General features: G+C 41.6%; 1 protein-coding gene across 1 annotated transcript in view; it reads right to left on the bottom strand.

Annotated features, from left to right (window-relative positions):
- NEDD4 (NEDD4 E3 ubiquitin protein ligase) overlaps nucleotides 1-12,130 on the bottom strand; it is a 1,779,469-nt gene that overhangs the window by 617,955 nt on the left and 1,149,384 nt on the right. The window contains exon 11 of the mRNA XM_044078965.1: nucleotides 1,096-1,173. Coding sequence (XP_043934900.1) covers nucleotides 1,096-1,173 — 78 coding nt within the window. The remainder of the gene's footprint in view (nucleotides 1-1,095; nucleotides 1,174-12,130) is intronic.

Genomic DNA, 12,130 nt, shown 5'->3' with positions numbered 1-12,130 from the left:
CCAGGTTCTAAAGAAAACAAAACAAAATAAACTACTGTGACAGTTTCATCCTCTCAGTGCTGGTTAGGGAATGACATCACAATTGATCACCTGACTCTTGTACAATACCCACTTGGAGCTTGAAAATTATAGAACAATTTCAAAAACTTCTACTCTTCCCTTCCTGAATTATTTGTTTAAACATAAACATTTTATCAGTTATAACAACACCATTGATACATTTTTAACACAAGCATCTGTACAAGTCAGTGTGACAGTCAAATGATACAACATTATTTACAAAACTCCAGCTAACTATACTGGCATATGTTACACATGTCCTGCCCTATTCTCCCTGGCAGAGAAGGGAGTACCTCACATCATGACAAGGATCACCCATTACCAACAGTTCAAAAAACAGATGAGAGAAAACCAGATATAGTAGTCCAAGAAAAGAAGACAAAAGTAGCATTGATCAATGAAATTGTTACACCAAGTGACAGTCATAAACTACCAGGATTTACAGGCAGAAAGAAGGGCAATGTGGAAGAAGGATACTGAGACAATCCCAACAGTAGTAGTAGCAGCTGGTCTTATAAAAAAAAAATTGCAGTCATACTTAGATACGTTATGCATACAGAAGGAGTTAATTCTGGGCATGTTGTGGGTGCTGCGAAGAACACCTCTGGCTACCATCAAAGATTGAAACAATACTAATTTCATGAACTTTAATCCACTTCAGTTACTCTGTAAGCCAACAGAAAACAAAATAAGAAACATTTTGTCAAAATCTACTTAGAAAGCTGCAAAAAATGTAGGACTAGCCTCCTGGGAAGCAGGCAAGAAGCAACCAGGTAAACGTGAGACTATGTAGGCTCAAGGCAGGTCACTGAAAGTCATTTCAAGGAAAATGAACAAAGAAGGAGCTGCTGAAGACTTTAGTTCATTGTTTGTATAATTTTTTTCAACTTTTTTTTTCAGAAATCCTGTGTCATAAGAAACAAACTGCTAATTAAGTGGATCAGGAATAAAGCTACCATGAAAAGGAGTCCCTAATGACTGAAACTAAAATGAGTGGAAATGAAATCACACCAAAAAGAAGTGCAAGCAGCTTACAGGAAGAGGTCCAAGATCAGCAGGATCTAAAGGTGGTCTGCTCCTCATATGAGCTGGAATTTTCAGTCTTGGATCTTCCTGTTTGAAAAAAAAAAAAGTGAAAAAATTCAATCAGCTCTTACATTGACAGCATATCACATAAGATGATCTAATGTCACGTAAAGTCAGAGTTATGGTTACCCAACAATCGGTTCCTAACAGAACTCATTGTTTCTCAAACTAGTCTCAAACAAAAATACATGAACACAAATAAAATTCAGAGCTATGGTTACCCAACAATCAGTTCCTAACAGAACTCATTGTTTCTCAAACAAAAATACATGAATACAAATAAAATTCTGTGGTCTGTAGACTCTTTAGGAATACATAACTAAGAACAAATTAACAAAGCATTCCAGAGTTTTGGAAACATTAGTCATCTGCTTTGTATAAGCAAGAATGTGATTTTGTTTCCAGTTAATAGTAAAGGTGTAGAATCTGCTAGTTTGACTGTAGATTTTTATGACAAGGTAATGTGAGTGATGAACGTTCAGCTTTTAATTTTACTGCAAAAACATATGAGCAGGTTAAGGACAAGTTAATTTGTAAAACTGTACATGGCAGCACTGGGAGAGTACCCCAGAAGATTTATTTTATGCATAAGTACATTTGGAAACCCTTATTAAATTGACATGCAGCAAAGGTGTAGACCTCAATCTTGGTGCCTTCTTTTCCAAATGTTGCTCCCTTAAACCAAACCAGTAGTATTTCCACCAGGTACTCTCATTTAGCAACAATATCTCATGGTGCTAACAGACTACACCTTGAAGTTTATCCTGAAACAGCTGACAGCATAGCACAGGAAGACTTAAATTAGGTTTATAGCATCTTCTCGCTGGTGGTTATCAAATGAATGGCCAGAGAAGCTCTTGACTTTGTTTTGAGTGTACTGGCTGCCGAGACACCAATAATTTGTATTTCTAACAAACTGAACATTCAAAATTGTAGTTTAATTGTCTTTATAACTGTATATAAAATTCCAATAATGATAAGGCACAATAACTGTATTTGCCCTATTCTCCAGCACATTTTTGCCTCCCAATGTTTTTAGAATGCTCTCTTTCTCTTTCATAAGAGTTCTCAAGTCCTAGATGTCAACCTTTTCATCTACCAACACCACGGTAGAAGTCTACAAGATGCTTAAATTCTACCTTTTACCATGGTCATTTGGCAGATGAGGTCGACTCTGCATTAAAATGTCAGCAGTTGTAAAATTGAGTGCAGAAACACAAAATAAAAAAAAAGTTGGAAAATGTATGAGAAGAGTAAATCTTGAACATCGCTCATTACTTTTAAACTTTTTTATGTGGATTGGGGGGGGGGGGTCGGGTCACCCACAACCCTGAACGTATATATATATATATATATATATATATATATATATATATATATGAAGAATATTGTGAAGGGGCAATTTATCCGGTTATCCAGACTCATCTACAACGACGAAGTTTTCTTGATAGAAGGATTTTACCTTAGAAATTTGTTCCTAAAACGAAAATACCTGGAGCAATCTCTTCCAGGAAGCTTTACAACACAGGCATTCCAGGTACCCACCCATCCTAGAAACGGGCTTCACAGCAAGATCACCGAACGGGTTGAACAAAAAGGACTGGGTGGCAAGTTTCCCCCTACATATGTCCACTGACATGTTCGGAATCAGAGGAGTCCTGATCAACAACTGGGACATCCTCGAGGGGGAGAAAAGCTTAGCAACTATAGGAACTTTTCCTTTAAACAAACCTCTTCCCTAGGAGGTTCCTTTGAGAAAAACAAATGCCCATCCCCCCAAGACAGAACAGATACAAATTCTGGGATGTATGATTGTGGAAAATACATTGCCTGTGTTTATGTACGTAAAGGCAACATCATCTCCTTCCCGCACTGCAACAGAACAGTCCGACTCCATGACCACTTTGACTGTAACTCCAAAAATGTAGTTTACTGTGCTATTTGTGAACGCTGTGGAAGTTTCTATATAGGCAAAACCAACAGAAAGCTGAATGGCCACATAAAGGAACACACCACAGCAATCCGCAAGCGGGACAGTTTGACTGCCTAAGCCAAACATTACACAATCTGCCTGAATTTCACAGGGTTTAAATTCATGGCATTGGAAAGAGTAACTGAGTTTGTAGGGAACCTGACACGTGCTTACATGTCCGAGAGCTAAAATGGCAGATCGAACTTAGAGCAGATGCTAACCCAGGTCTTAATGAAAGCCTAAACATTAAATGTGACCTAAAATGGTATAGAGATTGAAAATTTTGAAATGTAACTGGTCTTGTTCTAATCAGAAGGTAGTCATACAGTATCTGTTACTGTTGAATTATGACCTGACAGGGTGCATTAAAGATGTTTTTTGTTTCCCTCTCCCCCACCCACTAGGCAGGCCGATCAGTGCAGACCCATCCATCCGGGTCGCTCCTCGACCCATATTTTCCTTACCCACAGTCCCCCCCCCAGCTTCACACATGCAGCAACCATCTCTTCTCCGGTTGCCAGCCCGTAGCAACCACACAACCACACATTGCCCACTCTCCACTCCTCGGGACCCATCTTGTACGTTGTCTCAACCCAAGTATCTTCAGTCTTCCACACGCTGTAGCCCACGCACACAGGAACCCCAGCCATGTCTACCTTTGGAGACATGAGTTACCCCAAAGAATCACTTTCAACTTTTGGGGAGTCCCGTTAGGGACGAATATTTCTTGGTAATAACAATAGACTTCATGGGTCGACTTTGTTTACACCACTGGTGTTATGTTAGGTATTGCAAAGCATACATGGTACACAGGGTTTCCCGGTATGCACACGACACCTAATAGGAATGTCTGTTTCAGGTATACGGGAAGCACACAACCCTTGTATACACACGGCACTACAGGTACCCCTCTGGATAACTGAATTAAATTATTTTATAATGAAGATGCACACAGCACCTTGCAGGACTACTGGTAATTGAATCACCTCTTTATTATAATGATAATGAAGATGCACACAGCACCTTGCAGGACCACTGGTCTCACAGTATTATTGGTTAAGAACTGTGCTGGTAATTTAAATAAACAGCTCAAAATATTGTATTTAAGCAATGCTAAAATGGCTGCTTTTAATAATGAAACATGCCTTTCTGAAGAAGTCTTAATAAAGAAGACAAAAGCACTAAATAATACAAGAGTTTCTGGTGTTTCCTCTTCAATTCATTTTGAAAGCTTTTTTGTCACGAAGTTTGTCCACATTTAGTGAAATCTATCTTTGTTTTTTAGTGCATTTTTTTAATATTTGTAAGACTTTCACTCTACGTGACAGAATGGCAGAGAACAAAACACCCAACTTGGGCCCAGTATCCAAAAGATGACAGAAGCAACCATGAGCAGTACACCGATGGATCCAACAACAGTTCTTACGAGATTATCCGAAGGGATCAAAATGGCACAGGACCTCTTCTCGAACCTGAACAACAGACTTTTAACACCAACAAATGAAGGGGCCACCTGGGACCTCACTGAGCCTCTGGACCACACCAAACCCGAGCCCACTCCAAATGACAACAGAACCAGGAGGGAAGAACAGACCATGCAGGCCCTTGGTTTTTGCTTACTCAGACAGAAATGAATCTTCTGATACTCCAACCAAGGTACTGGAGTACAAACTAATCACTACCAAAGCAGAATAAGCTCACAGAATATGAGGTCCCTGATTACTAGGTTTAAAAGATTGATCAAGACCTACAAAAACCTAGAACATGACAACTTCTACTTGGAGAGGTGCTTGGAGCTGAATATAGTCCCACAAGGGCTTAGATACAACAGATTCCCTAACAAGACCTCTCCACACTCTCAGTTATATAAAGAGCTGGCAAAAATATATAATGACTCTGGACTAGCGGCCATCAAAGCCCTTATCTGAAACAACACTGAGAACATAGCCACCCACAAGACTCAAATAGATGAACTACAAACACGCATCCAGCGGGATCCCACTTTTAATGAACACAGACGCGTGGGAAAATGTACAGCACAGGATTACTAGACATGTGGCGACGTTGATTGAATGCAAAAAAAAAAGCTAATTACTCAGGGACATGAAACAATACAAGGATTGTTTTGCATACCCAATTAAGCCAACACTCTCTGGAAATATGTGGAGAAGGCAAGGAGAATATCCCACAACCAGCTCAATGCCTATATTGGAACCCCAAGGATTAACTAATGAACTCAACGCAACCCAGAAGGAGGGATCCCTTCGTACACTAAATCCATCAGTTGAGAACAACTTCCCAACTATGCATAGGAGGGGCACAGACCCCGCTTCAAAACCAGCCAAGTCCACTAACCCCGCTTCAAAATCAGCCAACACAGAACAGACCAGACATTAATGAATGGGACCACTGAGACAGCGGCAACACAAACCAGACATCAAACCAAAAGACCAACCAAGGAGGGGACTGCCAGACCCCGCCACCAAGCGACCGACCCGACTTTAACGCAATTGATAGCAATATTTTTTTATCTTCAGCCGGACTCACAACCAGAACCAGGACTTACACCAGGTTCAGACCTGGAGGTCATGATCGGGACTAGGGCCACAACAACAACAATAATGGGGGGAGAAGGGGGAACATTAATCACATGGGCAAAAGGAGAGCGAACAGAAAACAGTGGTGATTCGGTTAAGATTGACCCCTCCAACCACATACCCAGTTTCCAGATCCCAACCCTCGACAGTGTCGACCGGAGGCTTTCTTGTATGGGCAATATGTTCAACTTGACCACACAAGTTTTTTTGTAAAGTCACTCTGAGATACTGAGGAAAGGTTTTTCGTACATCCCGGCACAAAGAGCCAACACGGTAGATGTTATCTTGGACCTCAAGTGCTACCTGAGGAAATTACAATTGAAAACAGACTTACAACAGCATGATGATGACGACGAAAAAAGCCCAGACGATGAGGATAGTCCCCTTACTCTGAGAAGCCTGTACACTCCGGCCCTCTCCAACACGCTGAACCTTTTTGCAAGAACCTGCGAGAGGGACATCAGGAAACTCCTTTCCGATAAACCCTCTGCAAGATGGCACAACCTGAACAGAGAAGAAAGACAAGCCTGGAAAGAACTTAGCCGGGACAAATCCCTCCGGATCATAAAGGCAGATAAGGGATCTGGGACGGTAGTGATGGAGCAGGAAAGATACATCCAAACGCTTGAGAGATCGCTAACCGATGATGAGGTCTACAGGAACATCAGCATCAAGCAGGCTCAACGAAATTTTAAACAAATCGACAACCTCATACTGGAACTGTACCTCAGGGACAAGATCACACAAGATGAAAAAGATTTTATGCTAGTCACAAAACCCAGCCTTGGGAAATTCTTCGGAATCCGCAAAGTGCACAAGAATACTGACGATCCACTGTTCCGGCATGTAGTCTCGAACCGGAGGACAAAAACTGAAAAGATATCCCAGTATGTTGACAACATCCTCAACCCAACTGTTCAAAGCAGCAAATACTACACTAAGGACTCTTGGGCATTCTTGAACGATATCTCCAAACTCAGACTGGACGGTGGGGAACATTTGTTGGTCACCTTGGATGTCGAAGCTCTCTACACGAACATCCCCCACACCAGAGGACTAACCCTCACCAGACAGTACTTGACCAGACACTCCAACCTGAGTGAGACTAAGATTAATACTGTATGCAGACTCACAGAAGCAGTATTAAAGAATAACTTCTTTCAGTTCAACGGGAAAATTTACCACCAGCAGAAAGGAGTAGCCATGGGGTCTAAGATGGCCCTAGCCTATGCGAACTTAGTCCTCAGTGCCTGGTAAATGGATAAGGTCGAAATGCTTCCAGGTTTCAACAACACCATAATGTATAGATGTTATACTGATGACGTCTTTTTTGTCTGGAAGGGAGACAGACCTTCGCTTAACAGCTTCCTGGAATCCCTCTTCCACAGTCTGGACTTCCTGACCCTCACAATAGGACACATTGGTACGTCAACCCAGTTCCTGGACATTCACCTTACAGTGGACCCACAGAGTGGCCGTTTTGACTCCAATATATACCGCAACCCCACCTTTAGAAATAATTATGTGGAGTACGGCAGTCAACATCCATAATTCATGAAAAAGAATATTGTGAAGCGGCAATTTATCCGGATATCCAGACTCATCTACAACGACGAGGTTTTCTTGACAGAAGGATTTTACCTTAGAAATTTGTTCCTAGAACGAAAATGCCTGGAGCACTTAGTGGACAATCTCTTCCAGGAAGTTTTACAGCAGAGGCATTCCAGGTACCCACCCATCCCAGAAATGGGCTTCGCAGCAAGATCACTGAACGGGTCATACAAAAAGGACTGGGTGGCGAGTTTCTCCCTACCTATGTCCACTGACATGTTCAGAATCAAAGAAGTCCTTATCAACAACTGGGACATCCTTGAGGGGGAGAAAGGCTTAACAACTATACTTGGGGCTTCCCCGAACTTTTGCTTTAAACGAACCTCTTTTCAAGGAGGTTCTTTTGAGAAAAACAAATGCCCATCCCCCCAAGACGGAAAAGATACAAACCCTGGGATGTACGATTGTGGAAAATGTGTTGCCTGTGTTTATGTACGAAAAGGCAACAATATCTCCTTCCCACACCGCAACCGAATAGTCCGACTCCATGACCACTTTGACTGTAACTCCAAAATGTGGTTTACTGTGTTATTTGTGAACACTGTGGCAGTTTCTATATAGGCAAAACCAACAGAAAGCTGAGTGACGACATAAAGGAACACACCACAGCAATCTGCAAGCAGGACAGTTTGAATGCCTTAGCCAAACATAGCACAATCTGCCTGAATTTAACAGGGTTTAAATTCATGGCATTGGAAAGAGTAACTGAGTTTGTAGGGGATGTTGACATGTTCTTACAGGTCAGAGAGCTAAAATGGCAGATGCTAACCCGGATCTTAATGAAAGCCTAAACATTAAATGTGCCCTAAAATGGTACAGAGATTGAAAATTTTGAAATGTAACTGGTCTTGTTCTAATCAGAAGGTAGTCATACAGTATCTGTTATTGTTAAAATGTGACCTGACAGGGTGCATTAGAGACCCCCCTAAGCCGGCCGATCAGTACAGGCCCATCCAACCCAGTCTATCCTCGACCCATATTTTCTTTGCCCACAGTTCCCCCCAGCTTCACACACACAGCAACCACCTCTTCTCAGGTTGCTAGCCCGTAGCAACCATACCACCACACATTGCCCACCCTCCACTCCTCGGGACCCATCTTGTACGTTGTCCCAACCCAAGTATCTTCAGTCTTCCACACGCTGTAGTCCACGCACACAGAGACCCAGCCATGTCTACCTTTGGAGACATGAGTTATCCCAAAGAATCACTTTCAAGTTTTGGGTCGTCCCACTAGGGATGAATATTTCTTGGTAATAACAACAGACTTCACGGGCCGACTTTGTTTACACCACTGGTGTTGTGTTAGGTATCGGAAGGCATACATGGTACACAAGGTTGCCCGGTATGCACACGACACCTAATAGGAGGGTCTGTTTCAGGTATATGGGAAGCACATGACCCTGTATACACACGGCACTACAAGTTCCCCTCTGGATAACTGAATTAAATTATTTTATAATGAAGATGCACACAGCACCTTGCAGGGCTACTGGTAACTGAATCACCTCTTTATTATAATGACAATGAAAATGCACACAGCACCTTGCAAGACCACTGGTCTCACAGTATTATTGGTTAAGAACTGTGTTGGTAATTTAAATAAACAGCTCGAAATACTGTATTTAAACAATGCTAAAATGGATGCTTTTAATAATGAAACATGTCTTTCTGAAGAAGTCTTGATAATAAAGAAGACGAAAGCACTAAATAATGCAAGAGTTTCTGGTGTTTTCTCTTCAATTCATTTTGAATGCTTTTTTGTCAAGAAGTTTGTCCGTATATATATATATATATATATATATATATATATATATATATATATATATATATATATATTATAAAAACAAACACACACACACACACACATAGATCACCTCCAAGATCACCATACCTCAAAGAATTTAAAGTTATGTATCACCATCTGTGTTGTCCATTTTCATTCTTCCTCAACCCATGGGTTCATATCTTACCTTTGGGTCACACTCAGTCTCATACTCCAGACTTCGGATCCAACTCTTGAGGTTCTCCCACTACCCACAATGCCTTAGCCCATACCCACTATCTCAGATAAAGTTTGTTGCCATAGTACCCTATAGCTAGACAGAAACAAGAATAGCTGAGAGATAAAAGAAGAGCTCAAACCCAGACCTGTAGGTTCCAATATACAGTCCTACTGGTCTCTCCAGAAAACTGAGGGATGGGGGATAGATGGGAGAGAAGTTGAGGAAAAATGAAAAACACAGATGCTTAGTTATGGTGAGTACACAACTTTACAATCTTATGTTGTCCTTTTCATTCTTCTTCAACCCATAATACAAAATCCCCAGCTACGCTGACCTTGGGTGGCCCTTAAGGAAGGATATTCAGAAGTACCTCCAAACCAAAGGTGGCTATTTCTACAAATAATATCCAGTTTATAATGAGTAACAAAAGTATGAAAATTAGACCATTTGGCTGCTGCGCAAATATTATCAACAGATGTTCTAGACCAACAAGCAGATGAATCAGCCTTGGGAGGTTTGAGTAAGGCTATGCCATGTTGAGAGTAAATCCAAGAAATACAGTCTGTAATCCTTTTGGCCAGAGTGACTTTGGAGACTGGAAACCCCTGGTAATTTTGGTGAAACCAAAACAGTTGATCTGATTTTCTGAATTGTTTTGTCCTGCACATCAAGGAGATGAGCATGTACTTTCCCTTATTTGCAAAATTTGGAAAGAAGACTAGTAAATGAATTGACCGATTAATGTTATTTTCAGAAGTCACTTTGGTCAGATTTGTCTGTAAGGTAACCATATATTTGTGAAAAATGAGTGAGGAGTTTTTGAGGAAACAGTCTGGAATTAGATATCCTCTTTGAGGAAGTAATGGCTAAAAGAAAACTCTTTTCCATGAAAGGAATTTTTAATCAGTTTTAGCTGAAGGTTCAAAGGGTTTCTCAGTTAAACCTTGTAGCACAATTGTAAGATCCCAGGGAGGTGATGCATCCTTTATTAGTGGCTTGAAAAGAATAATGCCTTTTACAAATGCTTTGCATAATTTGGAAGAAGCCAAGGAATAATTTCTGTCTCCTGTGTGAAAATTAGAGCTAGCTGTTAATTGCAACATAATCATACAGAAACTAGCTCCCTCTTTAAAAAGAGTTGCTAAAAATTCAAGTACTGCAGAATTTGGAGCAGAAAATGGGTCAGTCTCATTACTCGAATCCCAAAGGGAGAATCTTTTCCACTTGCTCTTGTAAACTTTCTTATTAGATTCTTTTTGTGAAGCCAGAAAAATAGTACGTAATGGGAAAGAAAGCCTGGGCTGTCCAACCATTACCGGAAGCAGAGAAACCATGCAGTCAGTTTGATGGCCTGGATATTGGGATGTTGAATTTCTGATGGGTGAGACAGGTGATCCAAAGATGGATCCATGAGGGATTATGAAAATGAGACCACAGAGGAAGGGGAGCCATACCTGTCGAGGCCAGAAGCAGGTAATGAGGATGACTGAGCTGTTCAGCCAGCTTGCTTTCTGCAGAAATTTAAGAATCAAGGGAAGAGGGGGATAAGTTTAAAGAAGATCAGAGGGTCAAACGTGGACTACAGCATCTCTTGATGACTCCATCTGAGGGGGGGATAACAGCAAAATATCTGCTGCACTTGTTGTGGGGAGATGCAAAGAGACTGCAGCAAGGTTGGCCCCAATGATGGAAGATCCTTTCTGCCACAGACTGATTGAGAGACCACTCATGAGGTATCAGTCTGGATCTGCTTAGTTTGTCTGCTAACATTTCGGTTTTCCCTGGAATGTGCATTGCAACTAGAAAGCAGTCTGATGAGATCATCCATTCCAACACTGTCATGGCCTCCATGCAGAGGGTATAAGACTGGGTTCCTCCTTGCTTACTGATGTACCAGACCACAGCCATGTTGTTGGTCTGAACTGCAATAGTCCCTAGAGGAATAACTTCTTGAAAAGCTTGCAACGCCAGTAGGACTGCTCTCATCTCTACTACAAGTGATATGCAGATTAGTCTCTTGGGGGCACCACATATGTTGGACCTTCCTTCCCAGGAAATGCCCCCAATCCCACCCCAGCTGGGAGGCATCCATGGTCACTGTGGCTGTAGGGGCTTGTAGAATAAAGGACTGGCCTAGGTAAATATCATCCGATTGGCTCCACCACTGGATGTAGTGTTTGCAAACTGGAGTAAGCTTGACTGGAAAAGACAGGGGTTGAAGAAGAACAGAACACTGAAAAGCTAGAGTCCATTAAAGGGCACGCATAAAGAACCATGCTAGAGGGAGTAACACAATGCCTGCTGCCATGGAGCCCTGAAGAACTCACCTGGCTGGGGTAGAAGGATGGAAGATAAGCAGGTGAACTTGATTTCTGAGAGTGGAAATACAATGAGGTGGCAGTGAAGCGATCAGTGTTGTTGTATTTAGATGAGCACTGATGAACTCCAGGCTCTGGGCTAGAGTCAAGTTTGACTTTGCATAATTTATTGTTATCCCCAATAAGTGGTAAATCTGGAGCATGTAATCCCTGGATTGTTGTAAAAATGTTTGGATAGGGCAGTAAGCCACCAGTCTTCTAAATATGGAAACACCTGGAATCCTTTGAGTCTCAGATGAGCAATTAGCACTGCCACACATCTGGTAAACATTCTGGGGGCTGTAACGAGTCCACAGGGCAGTGCTGTGAATTGGTAATGACTGGCTCTTAGCCTAAAGTATAATTGTCTTCCGGATTGCCTATCTACTTTGATGTAATAATTTGCATCTTGAAGGTCTATACAGCACATGGCAGAGTGGAC

Source organism: Protopterus annectens, chromosome 7.part1, assembly GCF_019279795.1.
Source record: "Protopterus annectens isolate FY-2018-M chromosome 7.part1, PAN1.0, whole genome shotgun sequence".
NCBI lineage: Eukaryota > Metazoa > Chordata > Ceratodontiformes > Protopteridae > Protopterus > Protopterus annectens.
The sequence above is the reverse complement of the archived record's forward strand: the minus strand, read 5'-3'. Positions and strand labels throughout refer to the sequence as shown.